Below are 19,662 nucleotides of genomic sequence, written 5' to 3' on the forward strand. Positions count from 1 at the left end.
GCACGACTCCCGACGCGGCGGTTCGGCAGCGATGGCGAACACGAACTTCAGCGATGAAGACAAGAGCCGACGCTCACTGGAAAGCACGAGTTGCTGACGCGCGGCAACCCGAAGAGGAGCAGATGGAGGAGAGTTACAAGCGACAGTCGGCGACCTCGAGAGGGAAAAAGGAAAAGGCGATGGAAGTTCTAGCGTCCCGGTTCGGGAATGGGAGAAAAGAGAGAAAGAGGAATTGGATGAACCGAATGAGAGAGAGAAAGAGAAAGAGAAAGAGAGCGTGGGGATGAAGCGGGCGACCCTAGTTCTTGTTTGGTTTAATTAGATATTAGACATTAATAATTATAAACTTAATCCGGTCAACATCCAATTAAGATTCGTTGACTGTTAAATTTTAACAGTGCCGTCCAATTCGGACTAAATGTGACCCGTTTTTATTTGTGAGGGACCGAATAATTCAAAAGATAATGTTTTGGACCAAAATCGTAAAATCGCAATATGTTAAGGACCAAAATGGGCCTTTAGTCTTACTAATTTGACTATATTAAATTTTACTTCTTTTTCCAATTTTTCATAGGCATGGGGCATGTCTAATAGTAATTAATCAATTTCACTTAATGATTATATGAAGGTGAGACATTAGCAATTTGTTGTATTGAAAGATTAAATTGAAGGACAATTTGTTAGGCCATAAAGTCACAACACAAAAGGGTCCATTTCTAAATGCAAATTCAGGACAATTTAATTGAGTAGCCTAACCATAAATGCCCATTTAAAGACTAATTGCCCAATAATTGTTTAAAACATAAATGCAGACATATAACCCTGTATTTATATTTACACTAGATCATTCAATTTAGAAAAATTGAAGAGAAGGGGAATTTGACTATATTGTAGTAGAGTTGCGTTAGTGTGTTAACTAATTTACAGTAATAACTAATAACTTTCAATTCTGTGTATTAAAATTATCAACACAAAGACATAATTATATCAACACAAGAAAGATTGATAAATTTTATCTTTTGTGTTGATATTTTTAACATACAAAATTGATATTTAGTTATTAGTTATTACTGTAAAAAGTTAGTATTTAATTACACACCTATGAGGATTAGATATGGGTTGTGATCAATGGAATGGGTAAGAACATTTTCTTGTAAATATGAAAATTTCAAGATATGGGTTGTGATCAATGGAATGGGTAAGAACATTTTCTTGTAAATATGAAAATTGAAATGGTCCTTTCTATGAGTAAATTGCACGGGGAAATGTGCTCATTTCAACAACCCCACTACCCTGGTAGCCCCTCGAAATCAATTCAAATTTTTTTATTAGTAGTAGTAGGAGTAGTAATTAAGTGCTATGTATATTTGATACTATTGGAGTGGATGAAAGTATCATGTGTGTATATTTATAAAGTTTAGGTATCTTGTCATTATCATCAACCTACACTCCAGTCCTTTGATAAAATCATTATTACTACTATGCAGTGTCTCCACCTCCCTCCCATCTCCCATTCATAGAGAGAGACGGAGGGAAGAGAGAATGTTTGCTTGTAAATAAAATAGTTAATCATTTGAGATTCACAGCTTATTCCATCATCACTAAAATCTATGTCTTCTTGGAGAAAAAAAGAGAAGCATCTTACCAATAGAGTTGTCATTCATCGTTACTTTTTAGAAGTGGTTTAAGCCAAAAAAATTGACTAAACTCTTTTATTCCAACTCTAATTTTTTGATATTTTCCCAACTTTCGAATAGCAACAAAAGAACAGAACTGATGCATTCTGAAAAGCAAAAATAAAAGAGAGCTGTAAATTGCAAAAGTCCCCAAAATGGCCAGCATGCTATGGTCTGAAAAGCAAAAATAAACCAAGACAATTTCAATGTCTACATTGACTTCACAAACAGCATGCCATAAAAAGATAAAAACAAAAGATTCCGCAACAAATTTCTTAAAATGCCGCAACAAATTTCCCTCCAATAGCACATAAAGAAGAAATTAATTTACAGAAACACAATATATTAAGGAATCAACAAATTAGCAGAGGGATCTTTCACTAAAATGAAGGGAATCTGATTAATGAAATGTTGGTGTTGAATTACTTTTCCATATTTCCATTTCACTCCTTTTTCCATGGAAAACAAATGTTACACAAAGCAACTAAGTTCTATCATCTGTACAGAAGATAATACAGCAAACGTGAGAAAACCCAAATTCATCTTCTCCATAAACCAGAATGTTATATTTACAACAGTATACATACCACATAGGGCAGTAAGGTGCACGTGTATCATATCATGTATATTGTCACGATTTTGTTCCTTCCCGTCGAACTGGATTCTGATTTAGCAGTCTTCAGAGAAATCGAACATCCCTCCAATCCAACCTTCCTCTTGAGGCCCTTCCTCGTCCTCCAACTTCTCCTCTTCATGCGTGTTATCACCAGAATTTGCCTCATGCGTTATAACTTCAGTTGACTGCCGATGATCGGGAAGCTCTGGCTTGTTATAGTACCCTTCCTTAAATAACGGAGCAAAATCTACAGTTACATCGTTCCTCGAAGGCATAACGATGTCTGTGTCTGAGTCGGGATTGTCAACATTCAGCAACTGCATCTCATTCCCCAGTGAGGATGACCTACTGATTGCAGCATTATCCAAAAGAAGATTTCCATTGCAGGTGTTTTGTGAAGGACATGGAATAATTGGCATACACCCCTTGACACTGGTCTTACTCTCAGCATGACCAACAACAATCGGAGATCTGTCAAAGCTCATGTGATCCAAATCAAGCAAATTCTCCATTCGTCTGGATGACCCTGGTGTAAAGTACAGACCTAGTGTTGTTAATTATGTGACGTAATTCAAGATGAGAGATACTTTCTAGATAGATGAAAATAGAACTATCATCGGAAGCAGTATCACTGAAAACCTACAAACTACAAATTTTCACATTTCAAGCAGGGCCCAAATAATCTCTAAGTTCCATAAGTACACACAGTTACAAGAAAACCTCAAGGTTAACGCATCCTACCTCCTTCTGAGCTTTCTGTAGAGCTAAAAGAGGGTAGCTTTGAATGAAAAATAATACTTGCTTCATTAGTCTTTTGCTTAGAATTATTCACAGAAGCACTAAGGTATTTTCCATCGGAAGGTATAGACCTGCATAAGTAAACCAAGTGACAATTAAACGAGAAAATATGATTTATCTACTAGCTAACAAAACCATCATAAAAAGCTGTTTAGCGTTTCATGTTGCATCAGCAGTTAGGATAACTAATATTACTAAATGGATAGGCCAAAGAGGCCATCGGGAAAACAGTAACCATCTAAAGTTTTGCTCAGTAATATCTCTGATATACAGTTATACACTGCATTTCCATAGACTGTAATATAAACACTGAAATACCCATCTAACATCATCTATATACACCCTATCCAAGCTATTAACTTGTGAAAATGCAATGCGGAAATCTAACGATTTCATTGGACTGTAAACTGTTCATGCACAAACAAAATATACTAGTATTTCATAGTATATCAGAAAAATCTGGGTTTGTTGTACTAAAAGATGTTGCAGTAGAGTTTGAGAGTATTTCAATCATAGAGAGGACAAGTATAACCAAGAACAATAGCCAAGTATAAGGTATTGAAACCTGTCATTCCAGCCAGATCTTGCTCTAGGAAAATTGTCAAATATTGGCAACAAGTCTTTATGCCGTATTTCAAGCTCATGTGAAGAAGCCATCTCAATTTCAAACTCCCCACCTGGATAACATTCTGCTAGTGGAGATTCCATTACGTGGAAATGCATCTAATTAAAGAAAGCATATTGAGTTAAACAAGAGCTTCATTTATCACAAGAATGCCAATTATCTATAATTGTATACCTTTGACTTTTGCCATATTGGTATCCTGCCAGAGTTTATATGTACTTCTGCGTTTGACAAATACCAGTGAGATCTATCTAGTGACTTCAGAGAATCAGACTTAGCAAGTTTCTTGTCACCAGCACTTGCATTCTCCCGGAAAACCATTTTGGAATCCTCATCAATTTCTGCATCATCCAGTCCATCAAAGATACTGCCAGAAATGCACTCCTCTCTTTCCATGTTATCCAATCTTCGGCATACATCCCACCATTGAATGGGTTCTACTTTCACCCTTAACTCCTCATTTTGAGGGTTGGTTTGTGGGGCTGACAAAGATTCAGTTCTAGTCCCAATCAGTTCAGGGCCCATTGAGGATAAAAATTCATGCTGAACCACAAAGCCTGATGGCGTAAACACTAATAAATGCTCCAGCGAGGTACCAGTTGACTTAACATCCAGAGAACCAATAGAGTTAGAATTATGAAAGATCGCAGCAACAGCTCCAGAAGGCACCCATAACTTACCCACCATTGAGGCAGCAACATTGCTTACTGAATTAATTATCCCAGAGTCACTGCACTTTATCCTGGTGATGACAGATATGGTGCAAGGAGGTGGAGACAAAGAAGGCTTCTCATTAACAGTAAAAGATGGCGTAAACCACCATGGTCGAGTGGAAGCTAAAAACAGAGAGGTGCCTTGCCCAGGTTTATGTAAAGTATGAAAACCTTCATCTCCTCCAAAGGGAGACAGAACAAAGATATGGCAAGTTCCTCTTGCTGATACAATAGCAATCCACTGGCTGTAATGACTAAAGCAAATATCCTGGATGACCTGGTGATTAAGACAGGAAAAACAAGGGGATAATGTTAAGACATGGGTTACGAAAGAAAGGAATTAGTGAGCAATAGACAAAGACCACTGTGCATATACTTACTGCACTTGTTATGCCACGATAAAGCTTGTAAAGGTGCACATAGGAAGTGCTCCAGTCACTGGATCCTGATCCCCCACATTTATGGGAAGGCATGATCCTAAAGATGTTCATGTTATTTCCATGTACAGAAGCCGTAACCAGAAGGGTTCCACTTGGGTCAAAACACAAAGCCAATATTGGACTTGTATGAGCCCTAAATTGTGCTATAACTTCTGAGCAAACAAGGTCCTTCACAACAATCTGCAATAATAAAATATAGCGAGGAAAACAATCATCAGTAGATATCGAAGCTCAATATCTCTAAAAGACAGAACACTAGGTACAAACATTAATTTTTTTTTCTGCTCATCAGTAATTACCAAATTTAATGAAATACCAAGATACCACTGATTTGCACTTACCACTCCGGCACTCTCAGGTTCAGATGCTGCTAGTTTTCCAGCTTTCCAGCCAGGAGAACCACTAGCATTCTCAGGAACCAACTCTGGATAATACTTAGAAAATTTCTTGTATCCCATATCCCCCAGGGTGAGCAATCCTGCAGCTAAGTGTTTGCTAGACTCGACTGCATAACGAGCCATTATGGTGCCACTACCTGGAGATGTTGATGGACTTACACTGGAGGCAAGGCTTTTTGGACTCACCCTTCCTGTAGTTAACAGGAACGGGCGATTAGGGGGATAAGCCAACCACCTTGAACCCAAAGCCATTGGACCATAGCCTGTGTTGATTCCAAATGATCCTTGCTCTCCAACTCGCGGTACAGGATAGGTTATAACTATAAATTTCTTCTCAAGAGTAAGGTTGTCAAAGCAGTAAATCTGCAAAAATAACAAAAAAGTTAATTATCAACTAAGTTATCAGGTTCATGAAAAGTTGGAATTTGAAATAAGGGCATTGGTACTCAATCATCTTGTAAATCATACTTGCAATGGATCTCATTTAACAATCAACTATACATTGCATTTACTAGGACCCGCCAATTTAAGTAACTTTCTCATTTGAATCAGATCATCCCAAGTTCCTCTGACAGAAGGCAAGCTTGCCCAGAGAACAGTTCTGAATCCAAGTCACATCACATATGCAAAATGTGTTCCAACCAACTGAAAGGAAGAGAAAATGCAAATACTACAATCAAGCAATAGACTGTCTTTAATCCACTACACTGCTATTAATTCATGGAAACGTTGATGATAGCCTTGATTCCTGTTTTTTTTCCCTTTTTTAGGGGGGGGGGGTGTGATTGTGGTAGGCTCATGTGCAAATTGTAATCAATAACTGTTATGCCCATGGGTACTTACTTGTTCTTCGAGACCAATAGCTACGCCTCGGGAGCTGCATCTAACCATGAATACTGCTGATTTGAAGTCAACAACCTTTACATATTCATTCAACTTCATTGAGTAAAACCGAACAGCAGTAGGGGGTTCTATCAGGCTCCCAAACGATGTTTCTGTCGGACCATATCTACCATTGCCTTGACCAGTAAACTGAGCTGATGGGATTCTTTCATCCTCATTCCCACCAACCACCACCAGTATAGGATGTGATGATTTATACTTTCCTGTACCATCACAATTTGCAGGAGTTGGAAGCATCTGTAAGAAGGTAACTGGTCCATCACGCTTAGATACCAGTTCACTTAAGCCAGAGGCATCCTCAACATCGAAGACCTGAAAACCTTTCAGATAACCAAGTAATAGGACACATCTGATGGAAGTTGCACTGAGCTCTAATTTGTCAAAGCCAGCCCACAAAACCTGATAAACAAAAATAAACTTTGTCTAATCAATGGTTTCAAATTCCAATTCAACCAATACTTCAAGAAAATTGACAATAAAAATAACAAGAAAGTAAATAAATTTGATGTTCAGCGAACAAGAAATGATTGGTAAATTCTTTAAAAACTTCACCTTTCGAATCATAAAAGCGATGCGACTAGATTATTGACAGAAATCAACTTCAAAAACCTAAAATACAACAAGGAAACCTAAACCTATCCAGAAAATAAATGATCAACTCCACGCAACAGTTATACGGATCAACTTTCGGCGAAATAAACCAACTTTTTTTATGAGAATTAAAACAAACCAAGTTTGGTTGATCATTTCTCCAAACTTGTACGACAAACAAACAAGTAACTGCCGTGTAGGATTGAATCAAGTGAAGCAACGAGAAATGACTAAAATACAATAACAGAATCAAAATCGAAGTCTGGAATATCGACCTGCTCTTTCCGATCGTCTCCTGGGTTGGAAATGGAGGCGGCGACGGATGCTCCGGCGGAGCGCACAGCGGTGCTAGCATTAGTCGACACCGTTTTGATACAAGACGAGATAATCCTCAAAGAATTAGGCAGCAATTTGCCGGTCTTCCCCTTGCCTTTCTTCATTTCTACAACAGAAATACTTGGTATCCTCAATCAACCCTTCCCAACCACCACCGCCTCGCCGCAGAGGTCGGAATCCAGTCCACCGCAGTCGGGCACCGCCGCACAGGCCGACGCGTCAGGCGAGCTGCCGTCGATCATCAATTTGTACAATCGCCGGAGAGAAATGAATACACCGCCGCGAAACAGTAGCAATAATTTTGGGAAGATACCGTAAAAAATGGGTGAAATTGGTGGGGTTTGACTTGCAGCGAAAATGCTTGTGTTTACTGTTATGGACTTGGATATAGATATATGCACGCGATCCCCCTCTGCTTCTTATAATCCAAATCTATCCACACCCCAAATTCAGAAGATTTTCAAAACCCAATTCCAAATTCCAAATTTCGTGTTAAGTAATCAATCTATTGCATTAATTCTTCTATATGGAGTAATTGTTACTACTAGTTTTCAATTTTCCTGTAAATTAACTAAGGAGAAAAAAAAACTAAATTGAGGAAAGTTAAGAAAGGTCAAAGATTAATGTGCCATTTCGTTTTTAGAAATTAATGTGCTATTTTGTTATTTGAAATTAATGTTCTGGTCAGGATCTGAATTGTTTAAAATTTATCGTTTACATATCATACATTGAATTAAATTTTTTTTCCGTATTTTATGTACTACAAAGTCGGAAAAAAAAAGAAGATAATTTTGCCTTGTTAAGAAATCGAAATGTTAAGCACACACGATGGGATCACCTATAAGATTATGTGTGCTATTTTGATTGCTATACGAGAATTAAAATTATTAGACAAAATTAATTGGAACCCAGCATTCATTTAGAAACAAATTGCTTAAATTTAATTAATTAATGTAATATGATGAATCGGCGAATTTTCGATGGTGATGAATGCTGGAAAAACGCAGATCACGACACAATGAATTTACGTGGTTCGATTTACTGAGGTAAATCTACGTCCACGGGAAGAAAAGAGGGCAGAGTTGTATTGCTTGATCTGTTTTCTACAGCTTACAATACAGACTTGCTATTTTGTATTTTATCTCTAGAGATCGAGAGAATCTCCCTATCTATCTGATCTAGGTTCTATTTATACAAAGGACCAAGATCGTGGCATGCAGCTATTTACTAGGTAGTGGATGTCGTGGAGATCGTGGCGATCTTGCATGGGTCCACTATCCTGCATGAGTTAATGACTGCTTGACACCACTAAATAGATCGTGGGTGTAGTGGAGGTGGAACTCCTGCATGAGTCCACTATCTCCTAGTTCGGTCGAATACTGAGACCGAACTGCTGAATTATTGCCGAGCAGCTTTTGCCGATCTGAGAGTAGAGCTTGATGCCGACCTGAGAGCAGAGTTTGATTGGTTGGCTTTTACCGAGCTGTAGGCTGGGGCCGAACTCTTTGGTCGTGCCGAACTGAACTCTGATACTCTTTAGTCATGCCGAACTGATACTCTTTCTTGGGCTTTAGGCTGATGGGCTTTACTGCTGTTGGGCTTGTTTAGTACGTACTCCATCACTACCCCCCCCGGAAAGCGAAGTGAATTACTTCGGCATTCTGGATAAAGGTACGGGGTACAGTTGATGTTTGTCCTCGGTCTGATGAAGTGAACTCTTCTTTGACCGGACTTGGCTTTGGTCTGATGAAATAAACATCTTTGACCGGACTCGTCTTTGGGCTGATGAAATAAACATCTTTGACCGGACTCGTCTTTGGTCCTAATTTGGCGAGTTTTATCGCTCGGATCGGACTTTCCGTTGTCCTAATTTGGGGATCGGACTTTCCCTTGTCCTAATTCGGCGAGTTTTATCGCGTGGATCGGACTTTCCCTTGTCCTAATTCAGGCAAGTTTTATCGCGAGAATCGGACTTTTGTTGCAGTTCGTTTCAGACGAAGTGCTTGATTTTTAAGCCGAATTGTGGTCTTGTATCCTCTTTAGAAGCTTGGACTTCACAATCGTTGGCTTATTGCAGTTCGTTTCAGACGAACTGCTTGTTTAAGCTGAATTGTGGTCTTGTATCTTCTGTAGAAGCTTTGACTCACAATCGTTGGCTTGTTGCAGCTCATTTCAGACGAACTGCTTGTTTAAGCTGAATTGTGGTCTTGTATCTTCTGTAGAAGCTTTGACTCACAATCGTTGGCTTGTATATGTTCTAAGAAGGGGATCAGCCTTCGAAGAACAAGATACCTCAGTAACATTTGTAAGAGACGACACGCACAGAGACAGACAAAACACACAGACAAAACGCACAGAGACAAAAAAAGACCAAGTAAACCAAATAAAGCACATTGACTGAACAGGACTCAAGACTGACTGACCGGACTGTCTCTTACAAATGGAACTTTTTGAGGTTGGAAATGTGCCATGTTCGGGGTACCTGTTCTCCTGACATGTGAGCCAATTTGTAAGACCCTTTGCCGAGGACTTCTGACACCCGATACGGACCTTCCCATGTGGGTTCGAGCTTGCCCAGCTTTTCTGCTCGGCTTACTTCGTTGTTTCTCAAGACGAGATCTCCCACTTGAAATTGCAGCTTCTTCACCCTTTGGTTGTAATACCGGGCTACTTGCTCCTTGTACTTGGCTGCTTTTATGCATGCCAATTCTCTTCTCTCTTCGGCAAGATCTAGCTCGGCTCTCAGTCCGTCGTCATTCATTTCTGCTGAGAAGTTTAGAGTTCGGGGACTGGGTATGCCGATCTCCACCGGAATTACGGCTTCAGTGTCGTACACCAGACTGTACGGAGTTTCACCGTTGGAGGTTGTGGGTGTAGTTCGGTAGGACCATAGGACTTGAGGGAGATTTTCTACCCATTGTCCTTTGGCTTGTTCTAACCGAGCTTTTAACCCTTTCACCAGGATACGATTTGTTACCTCCGTTTGTCCGTTTGCTTGTGGATGAGAGACCGAAGTGAACCGCTGTTGAATATTCAGCTCTTGGCACCAATTCTTGAACGTCTTGTCGGTGAACTGAGTCCCGTTATCCGAGATGAGGATGTGGGGTATGCCAAATCGGCACACTATGTTCTTCCAGACGAAATCCAATGCCTTCGAGCTCGTTATCGTAGCTAATGGTTCAGCTTCCACCCACTTCGTAAAGTAGTCCACGGCAACGATTAGGAATTTCATTTGCCGAGGAGCTTGAGGAAGTGGTCCCACTATGTCTATGCCCCATTGCATGAAAGGCCAAGGGCTCTGCATAGTGGATAGATCGGTCTGCGGCATCCTTGGGATATTTGCATGGATTTGGCACTTCGGGCAGGTCTTGACGAGCTGCACTGCTTCTTGTACCAAGGTTGGCCAATAATATCCCCATCTTAGAACTTTTTTAGCTAAAGCTCTAGCTCCGATGTGGCTGCCGCACGATCCTTCATGAACTTCTCTGAGGATGTAGTCCGTCTCTTCTGGTCCTACGCACCGCAATAACGGCTGGAGGTAAGACTTTCTAAAGAGGAATCCTTCATGAAGTTCGTACCGAAGTGCTCGGCACGTGATCTTCCAAGCTTCTCTCTTATCCTCGGGCAATTGTCCTTGATCCAGATACTGCAAGATCGGCGTCATCCAGTTCGGCGAGCTGGATACTGAATGTACCTCGGCTTCATCAATGCTTCGATGCATTAATTCTTCCGCCTTTGAGCTCGGATCTGAGGCCAACTTACTTAAGGTATCTGCTCGGCTGTTTTCCGCTCTGGGAATGCGGATTATCCGAAAATAGGAGAAACTTCGGCTGATGCTTTGCGCTTTGTCCAAATACTTCTTCATTCTCTCGTCACGAGCTTCACTTATACCCAACATGTGATTCACTATGACTTGTGAATCACAATGGATTTTGAGAGATTTGACGAGCAGACTTTGCGCTAACTGGAGTCCGGCCAGAAGGGCTTCGTACTCGGCTTCATTATTAGTAGTGGGGAATAGGAACCGAAGTGAGTAGGTTACCTCGTGTCCATCGGGAGCGATAAGCAGAATACCAGCTCCACTTCCCATCTTGTTTGAAGCTCCATCTACGAATCCGCTCCAGCAGTCCGGCGGCTCTACTTCGGATTCCAAGGGCTGTGCTAGTTCGGCATTGGCAGAATTTTTCTGTTCGGCAATGACAGGGATTGCTTGATCGAACTTGGCCTCTGCAAGAAAATCTGCCAAGGCTTGTCCCTTGATGGCTTTTCGAGGTAGGTACTCGATTGAGTGTTCTCCCAGCTCTATGGCCCATTTGGCGACTCTGCCTGATGCTTCTGGCTTGGTCAAAACTTGCCGAAGAGGCAGATCGGTTAAGACGCATACCTTGTGAGCATAGAAGTATGGCCGCAGTCTCCTTGCTGCATTTACTAACGCCAGAGCAATTTTCTCCAGAGGTTGATACCTTGTTTCTGGACCTCTTAATGCTCGGCTTGTAAAGTAGATGGGAAACTGCTTTAGGCCTTCTTCTCGTACAAGCACCGCGCTAATGGTTTGATCGGATGCCGCTAAGTATAAGAAAATTACTTCGGCTTCGGTTGGAGCAGAGAGAATAGGAAGCTCGGCTAGATAACTTTTGAGCTCGTCAAAGGCCTTTTTCTGCTCGGCTCCCCACTCGAACTTTGGTGCCTTTTTCAACACCTTGAAGAACGGCAATTGCTTTTCGGCTGCTTGGGAAAGGAATCGATTCAGTGCGGCTAGACATCCGGTTAGCCTTTGCACGTCATGTATAGACTTCGGCATTGCCATGTTCTGAACGACTTGAACTTTTGAGGGGTTTGCCTTGAGTACCCAACAACCCAGAAACTTTCCCGAATCTACCAAAAAGGTACACTTTTGGGGATTAAGTTTGAGGTTGGCTTTCTTGAGCACGTTGAGAGTGGACTTGAGGTTGTGCTCGTACTCCGAAGTGCTTTTGCTTTTGACAACTATGTCGTCGACATACACTTCAACCTGTTTTCCGATTAGGTGCCGAAAAAGCTTGTCTACCATCCTTTGATAAGTGGCTCCGGCATTCTTTAAACCGAATGGCATCTTTTTATAAGCGAAAATGCCGAAATCGGTAATGAAAGCTGTTTTCGGAGCGTCACTCTCATCCATCAACACTTGGTGATATCCTTTGTATAAATCAAGAAAACAGAAAATTTCGAAGCCGATCAAAGCTTCTACTTTTTTATCTATATTCGGAAGGGGATAGCAATCTTTAGGACAGTGCTTGTTTAGATCGGTAAAATCTATGCACATCCGCCATCCTCCTTCTTTTTTCTTGATCATCACAGGATTGGCCACCCAAGAAGGATATTTCACCTCGAATAGTACATCCGCTTTTAGCAATTGGCGGACTTCGTCATGGATGACTTGGCTTCTTTCTGCCGCAAAGAGTCTTTGCTTCTGTTTTACTGGCCGGATTGAAGGATCAATATTTAACCGATGAGTGATTACCTCGGGGGGCACTCCGGTCATGTCCAACGGAGACCATGCAAAGACATCTTTGTACTCCTTGAGGAGCTGAATGGTCTTTTCCCGGAGTAGAGGCGTTCCTGCGAAGCCGATCTTGATCGTTCTGGATGGATCATCTTCGTATAACTGAACGGTCATTGAGTTCGGCTCTGAAGTGACTTCGGTCATCTCGCTTGCCTTTGACTCCGGTTGCTGTGATTGCTATGCTTGATGGTGCCGAACTGATTGCTCGGCACTTTTAAGCGCAATCTGCAGACATTCTTTTGCTCTCTTTTGATCACCTCGGATGACCGCTATCCCACCTTTAGTGGGGATCTTGATGGTGAGGTGATAAGTAGAGCAAACGGCCCGAACTGTGTTGAGCCAGTCTCTCCCCAGGATGATGTTGTACGGGGACCGAGCTTTCACCACAAAGAACTCGATCATCGTATTGGAGCTTGTAGGCGCTTTTCCCACCGTGATCGGAAGGCTGATAATACCTTCAGGGCGGGTGTCCTCCTGGGCGAAACTTTTCAGAGGAAGTGGAGCCGGACTGAGCCGAGCTGGATCCACTTCCATTTTATCGAAACATTCTTTAAAAAGAATGCTGACTGACGCTCCTGTATCCACAAATACTCTGTGGATCAGTTTGTTTGCCACTCCGGCTTGAATGACAATAGCGTCTTGGTGAGGAGAGATGGCTGGGACGGGATCGGCGTCTGAAAATGTAATCACTTCGTCTTTCTTCAGCCTTTTATGTGTTGGCTCCTCTTGATTGGAACCTCTGCGTTCTGCTTTTAGGGACGACTTAGTCTTCCCGGCAGGGAGAGCATCAATAGTCTGGATTACTCCATCATATTGCGGCTCGTCGTCGTCTTCGGGATCCTCATGCCTTTTCGGATCCTGAGGATTGCAGTTCGCACCTCCCTGCCTTTTGTTCTTTTTCGGCTGCTTGCTTTGGTATTTTTTTAACGTTCCTGTTTTCACAAGAACATCAATACCTGCAGCCAAATTTCGGCATTCCTCGGTATCGTGACCGTGGGTTTGATGGAAGGAGCAAAATTGATCCTAAGGTCGGCGCGCGGCCGATTTCGTCATCCGCCTTGGTTTTTCGAACATATCGGAATGTAGTTCGAAAATTTCCGCTCTTGACTTGTTTAAGGGTACGAACTGAGCGGGCGGCTTCTCAGGATTGAGACGTGGTCCCAATCTGCCTTGTACCGGTGCCCTTTGAATTCTTTCAAAAGGAGTTCGGCGAGGAAACCTCTGATCGCTATGATCGGGCTTCTTTTCGTCTCCTCTAGATGAGCTGTCTAAAGACCGTTTTCGACGGTCTGCCTCATCGGCACAGGAGAACTGGTCCGCAATGTCCCACATCTCTTGAGCTGTTTGCGGACTGCATTCCACGAGCTTTCTGTAGAGAGCTCCGGGCAGGATTCCATTTTGGAATGCCGAAATGACAAGTAGATCATTGAGATTATCTACTTGTAGGCATTCCTTATGGAACCTCGTCAGGAAGTCGCTGATCTTTTCGTCGCGACCTTGACGTATAGAAAGCAGCTGAGCCGAAGTGATCCGGGCTTCCGCTTTCTGAAAGAACCTCCTGTGGAAAGCATCCATTAGATCTCGGTAGGATCTAATGCTGCCTTGAGGAAGGCTGTCGAACCACCTTCTGGCGTTCCCGATGAGCAGCTCGGGGAACAGCTTGCACATATGGACCTCATTGAGACCCTGGTTCGCCATATTATACTGATAGCGTCCCAAGAAGTCATGAGGATCCACTAGCCCGTCATAAGTCATTGACGGTGTCCGGTAGTTCCGCGGCAAAGGAGTTCGGGTGATATCGTCCGAGAACGGAGTCTTTAATGCTCCGTACATGGCGAACCCGATATTTCTTCGGTACGGAGGAGATGGAGTTCTCCTGTGGTTCCGGTACCGAGGAGGAACAGGAACATGTCGGGGTTGAGGATTCTTTCTCCTGGAAGACACGTCACTACTGCGGTAGTGACTTTCATGTCTGGATGAGGAGGGAGAATCCGCCGTTGTCTTCTCCGGCTGTTGGCTCTTCTGCAGGAAGGTTAAGAACTCCTCCTGCTTCTCGGCCAAGAACAGCTTGACAGCTTCATTTAAATCGGGCTGCTGGGAAGACTCGGTGCGATGACTCCTGGAGTGGCTTGTTCCTCCTTCGTGAGAACCGGAGGTAGATGTCTCCCGAGGCCGTTTTTCAGACCTGCGAGCTGGACTAGCTTCCTCACGGTGATCACGAACGGTATTACGGGTGGTATGTGATCTGGTATGCATTTTTTTGGGGTGGAAAAAGGGTCAAAAATTCGCTTTATCACAAATTTGGTTCTCTGGTTCCCACAGACGGCGCCAGTGATGAATCGGCGAATTTTCGATGGTGATGAATGCTGGAAAAACGCAGATCACGACACAATGAATTTACGTGGTTCGATTTACTGAGGTAAATCTACGTCCACGGGAAGAAAAGAGGGCAGAGTTGTATTGCTTGATCTGTTTTCTACAGCTTACAATACAGACTTGCTATTTTGTATTTTATCTCTAGAGATCGAGAGAATCTCCCTATCTATCTGATCTAGGTTCTATTTATACAAAGGACCAAGATCGTGGCATGCAGCTATTTACTAGGTAGTGGATGTCGTGGAGATCGTGGCGATCTTGCATGGGTCCACTATCCTGCATGAGTTAATGACTGCTTGACACCACTAAATAGATCGTGGGTGTAGTGGAGGTGGAACTCCTGCATGAGTCCACTATCTCCTAGTTCGGTCGAATACTGAGACCGAACTGCTGAATTATTGCCGAGCAGCTTTTGCCGATCTGAGAGTAGAGCTTGATGCCGACCTGAGAGCAGAGTTTGATTGGTTGGCTTTTACCGAGCTGTAGGCTGGGGCCGAACTCTTTGGTCGTGCCGAACTGAACTCTGATACTCTTTAGTCATGCCGAACTGATACTCTTTCTTGGGCTTTAGGCTGATGGGCTTTACTGCTGTTGGGCTTGTTTAGTACGTACTCCATCATAATACTATAAGTTAGACATTACTAGTACTACTCGGCGAGCAAAACACGGTGTTTTCTTTGATTTGAAGGTATATTTTTTCTAATTTTAGTTATCGATTAGTTAATAGATCTTGATTCTTGAGTGTGTGCGCATCACATACGAGTAAATATTAACTATTAAATAATATTATTTTTTTTATAGCGACATAGTGCATCATAATAATACTCCTAGTATTTAAATGAAAAGGTTCAATTTTAAAATTTATGTGCCCTACTTGTGAATTTGTGTGCAATAAACTCTTGTAATAAGGGAGAAGTACGTATAAAATACAACTAATTTAAGCATACAAAAAATTGAATATTTATCTATAAATACAAAGAATGTCGATATTTTTTCATTGGTAGGTCGCTTTTCTTTACATGGATTCCAATATACGCCCATGAATCTTCAAATCCAACATGAAAATATAACAAAAATAAAATAATATGTACAATTACAATTTACAAATTACAACCATGTATCATAAAAGCTTTGGTTTTCTCCCTTTGTAGCTGCAATTTCGTACTAATCTAGATTTACTAATTTGATCCTATAAATCATTACACATTTTGAAATGGTGAGATGAGTCCATCGGTCTGGCAGCCATTTCGCAAGGCCAAAATCACATATCTGAAACGAAACTAAGCCGTCAGCACTAATTCATAAAACACTTGAAAACACACATAACTTCACAAGATCTATTCATCGCTATCAAAACCTAGTCATCCAACTTATGCCATCTCCATGATATATTCACTTCTATACAAATCATTATTCGACACAGGAAAATGTAAAACGAGATATTGGCAATATGTTTAAACAAGAAAATTCATCAACATAGACAATTTCACAGTTTCAGATGTTCAAAGTCCTCTGTAAGCAATATGTTTGCAGCCTTAATATCACGGTGAATGATCCGCCTCTGGCAGCCCTCGTGCAGGTACAACAACCCCTTAGCCGTTCCCAACGCCACCTTATAACGAGTACTCCACTCTACATTCTCCCTAGGGTCTGTTTCATGACAAAATAAACGGAACGTATATTCCAAATTCATACAAATGCTTAAAATAAAAGAAAAAAATTACTCTAATGATGCACTCACTGTGAAGCATAGAAGCCAAGCTTCCAATGGGAGATAACTCGAGAACAAGGTACACTCCACCTTCAACACCATAACCGACCAATTTATCAGTATTGGGATGATTCAGATGCCCCATTATCCCGAGTTCTGTGAGAAAATCAGCGATTCTTTCTTCCATACCTCCTTTTGTCAAGCGTTTGATGGCAACGAGCTGCCCCCCACGCAAACGCCCTCTATACACCTCAGCGTAACCACCCTTCCCGATCAGATAACCTAATCCGAATAAACATCAAACACCGTCATCTAAGGGTAAAAAAAGACCGTTTTTTTTAAAATATCAAAGAACAAAAGCAAGCAACCTTGACAAAAGTTGCTGGTCGCGGTCACCTAATTTCAGGCTTATTACAAGATTCCTCAATGAAATAATAGTACAAGATGCATAATATAAAAAAAAATTCTTTTTTTCTTTTTCATTTCCGAAGGTGTTCCATCTGCTAGGAGTCAAAATGACTAATCCCTCGTTTCAACATATACACTGATCCATTATATGGTAAACATTGAACCCCTGGCCTTATTTTTAAAGAAAATTATTACTACGCCAACTGTGTGAGTGTATCTTAGATCTGTAGATGCCTAACAATCGTTTCATACTCCGTATTAGATAGTCCAATAAATTATACGACCATGTTTGATTGATGAGAAAGTAAAGTTGGCAAAGAAAATGATTATTGGGAAAATGAATACCAGGAATATGATTCCTAATAACATTACTTTCCTGTGTTTATAAAATATCAAGATTTTAAATTTTATATTTGATTTAAACACCAAACTAAAAATATACTCCTACTTATTACTAATTTATTTATTAAAAAAATAATAATATAAATTTCTTAATTAACTATTAATTACAAATGATAATATTTATATTATTATATTTATTATTAGCTTAAATATGGATTATCCATTATAATATATTATAATATAATTATAATTATAGTTACATGAAGTATTATAATCACAAATGATTATAATAATAAATATGATTATTATAATTATAATTATAATTATAATATTTACGGGATAATATAATTAAATAAATTTTATAATTATAATTTTACTACTACTTTATTGATTAATTATTAATTTATAAAATAATAATTAATAATAATTATTATATAATTTATATTATATAGTTATATTTAATTATTTAATAAATTAGTAATTATTATTATGATAATTAAAAATATATAAAAATATTATAATAATATAGTTATAATTATGATAATTTAATTATAGTTATTTATACTAAAATTAAGCATTCCGTATGATTTATAATTTTATATCATTTTTAATACATTGTAATTAATTAATAATAATAATAATAAAACTATACTTATATTGCATTAAATATGTAAGAATCCTAAATCAGAAAAAAAGAATACATAAGAAAAGTTAGGATTCAAAATCCTGGAAATTTATACTAACTTTCCGTGTTCTTGAAATTCTGATTACTTTCCTAATTTAATTAAAAATTAAAATAAACACATGAATTTAAAATTTATTACTTTTCCACACAGAATCCAGACAACCAAATATGTATTTTGAATATTGGTCACTATGTGCTCATCAATTTCAATCAAAAGACTACCAACATAATTATTACTAATATTAATTAATATTGACTCTACTATTTTTAGTCCACTGAGACTTGAGGGAAAGAACCTAGAAACTGATCACGATTTGGAGTAGTACTCTAGTATAGTACTCCCACCGTCCAAAGGAAGATCAATCATTCCTTGGTCTTGGGTGACACGATATTTTTATGCAACTTTATTTTGTGTACTAAATGAAAATAATAAAGTAAAAAAGATAAAACAAAGTAAAGGTAAAATTATTTATATTTTTAGTAATGAGTCATCTTGATTGAGATAAAGTCAAAAGGGAAAGTTAATCATCTTCAACGGATGGAATAATATCTTTCATTTGTCTGAAAGGAATTCAAATGTCGAAGATCTTAAAAAAAAAACATAAAAAACTACAATTTCATCAATATAAAAAGTAAGAAATGTAAACACGTTGAAAAATATTTGAAAGATATAAATAAACAGAGTCGATATCTTGATGATGTAATTATACTAAGTTGAAGCAAATAACCAAAACAAATTGACTTTTATAACATACCAGTATTCTCTGATTTTGACATGAAGCAAACAAACGTGTTAATGCCAAAATTATTTGATTGAAACAAATTAAAAGTATAAATAGTGGAGTACTCCTACTAGTCAAAAATAGATGAACCTAACATAGAAGCTTCCGTTTACTTCTCCACCTTCTGCCTGGAACAAGTCACCGTTGCTTCAAATGAAACACACTCACCTCCAGTGGCGGATCCGGGGGGGCAGGTGGGGGCGGTCGCCCCTACCCGACCGTCCGGAAAGCCTAAATTTTTCATTGAATCAAGCCGAAAATAGCATATTCGTCCCCTTCGTAGAGTCTAGAAATATTTTTATTTTCAATAAATGTCATATAAAATGTAGTAGTCCAATGGTTTGGTTGTTGAATTTTTAACTAAGATGTCTAGGGTTCAATTCTCAACAAAAACATATTTTTTTTCATTTTTCATTTTTTATTTTATCCATTCATATTTCTTCTTATTATCAAAATAATACCTTTAAATACTTTATGTAATCTAAACTTTTATTAAGTTGCATATATTATGTTGTTATATTTATTCTTTAGTTAAAATCATTTTTAATCTTGTGTTAAAGTCTTTTTTATCCTAAACTACTTATAATTTGATCCATGCATCTTAATTATTCTCTATGTAACAAAATAAACATTTTAAATATTTTTGAAATATAAATATTTAGTGCTCTACTTATATCACTTTTGTATATAATATTTAGAGTGATTTAAAATGTACATATA

At 39.5% G+C, this 19,662-nt stretch overlaps 1 protein-coding gene across 1 annotated transcript; it reads right to left on the bottom strand.

Annotated features, from left to right (window-relative positions):
• Positions 1 to 2,051: 2,051 nt before the first annotated feature.
• On the bottom strand, positions 2,052 to 7,550 carry LOC121781417 (autophagy-related protein 18g-like). Its single transcript, XM_042179161.1, has 8 exons — positions 7,036 to 7,550; positions 6,110 to 6,568; positions 5,210 to 5,629; positions 4,809 to 5,048; positions 3,890 to 4,705; positions 3,656 to 3,813; positions 3,034 to 3,161; positions 2,052 to 2,818 (listed from the first exon to the last, which is right to left on the bottom strand). The coding sequence occupies exons 1-8, from the start codon at positions 7,198 to 7,200 to the stop codon at positions 2,346 to 2,348; spliced, it is 2,859 nt and encodes a 952-aa protein (XP_042035095.1). The 5' UTR covers positions 7,201 to 7,550; the 3' UTR covers positions 2,052 to 2,345.
• Between the last annotated feature and the right edge of the window lie 12,112 nt (positions 7,551 to 19,662).

Source organism: Salvia splendens, chromosome 2 (assembly GCF_004379255.2).
Source record: "Salvia splendens isolate huo1 chromosome 2, SspV2, whole genome shotgun sequence".
NCBI lineage: Eukaryota > Viridiplantae > Streptophyta > Magnoliopsida > Lamiales > Lamiaceae > Salvia > Salvia splendens.

Coding starts and splice junctions, on each gene's coding strand:
- LOC121781417 (XM_042179161.1), bottom strand. CDS start 7,200: ATGAAGAAAGGCAAGGGGAAGACCGGCAAATTGCTGCCTAATTCTTTG. Junction 5,049..5,209: donor AACCTGAGAGTGCCGGAGTG/GTAAGTGCAAAT, acceptor TTATTATTGCAG/ATTGTTGTGAAGGACCTTGT. Junction 3,162..3,655: donor AGATCTGGCTGGAATGACAG/GTTTCAATACCT, acceptor TTACTTATGCAG/GTCTATACCTTCCGATGGAA.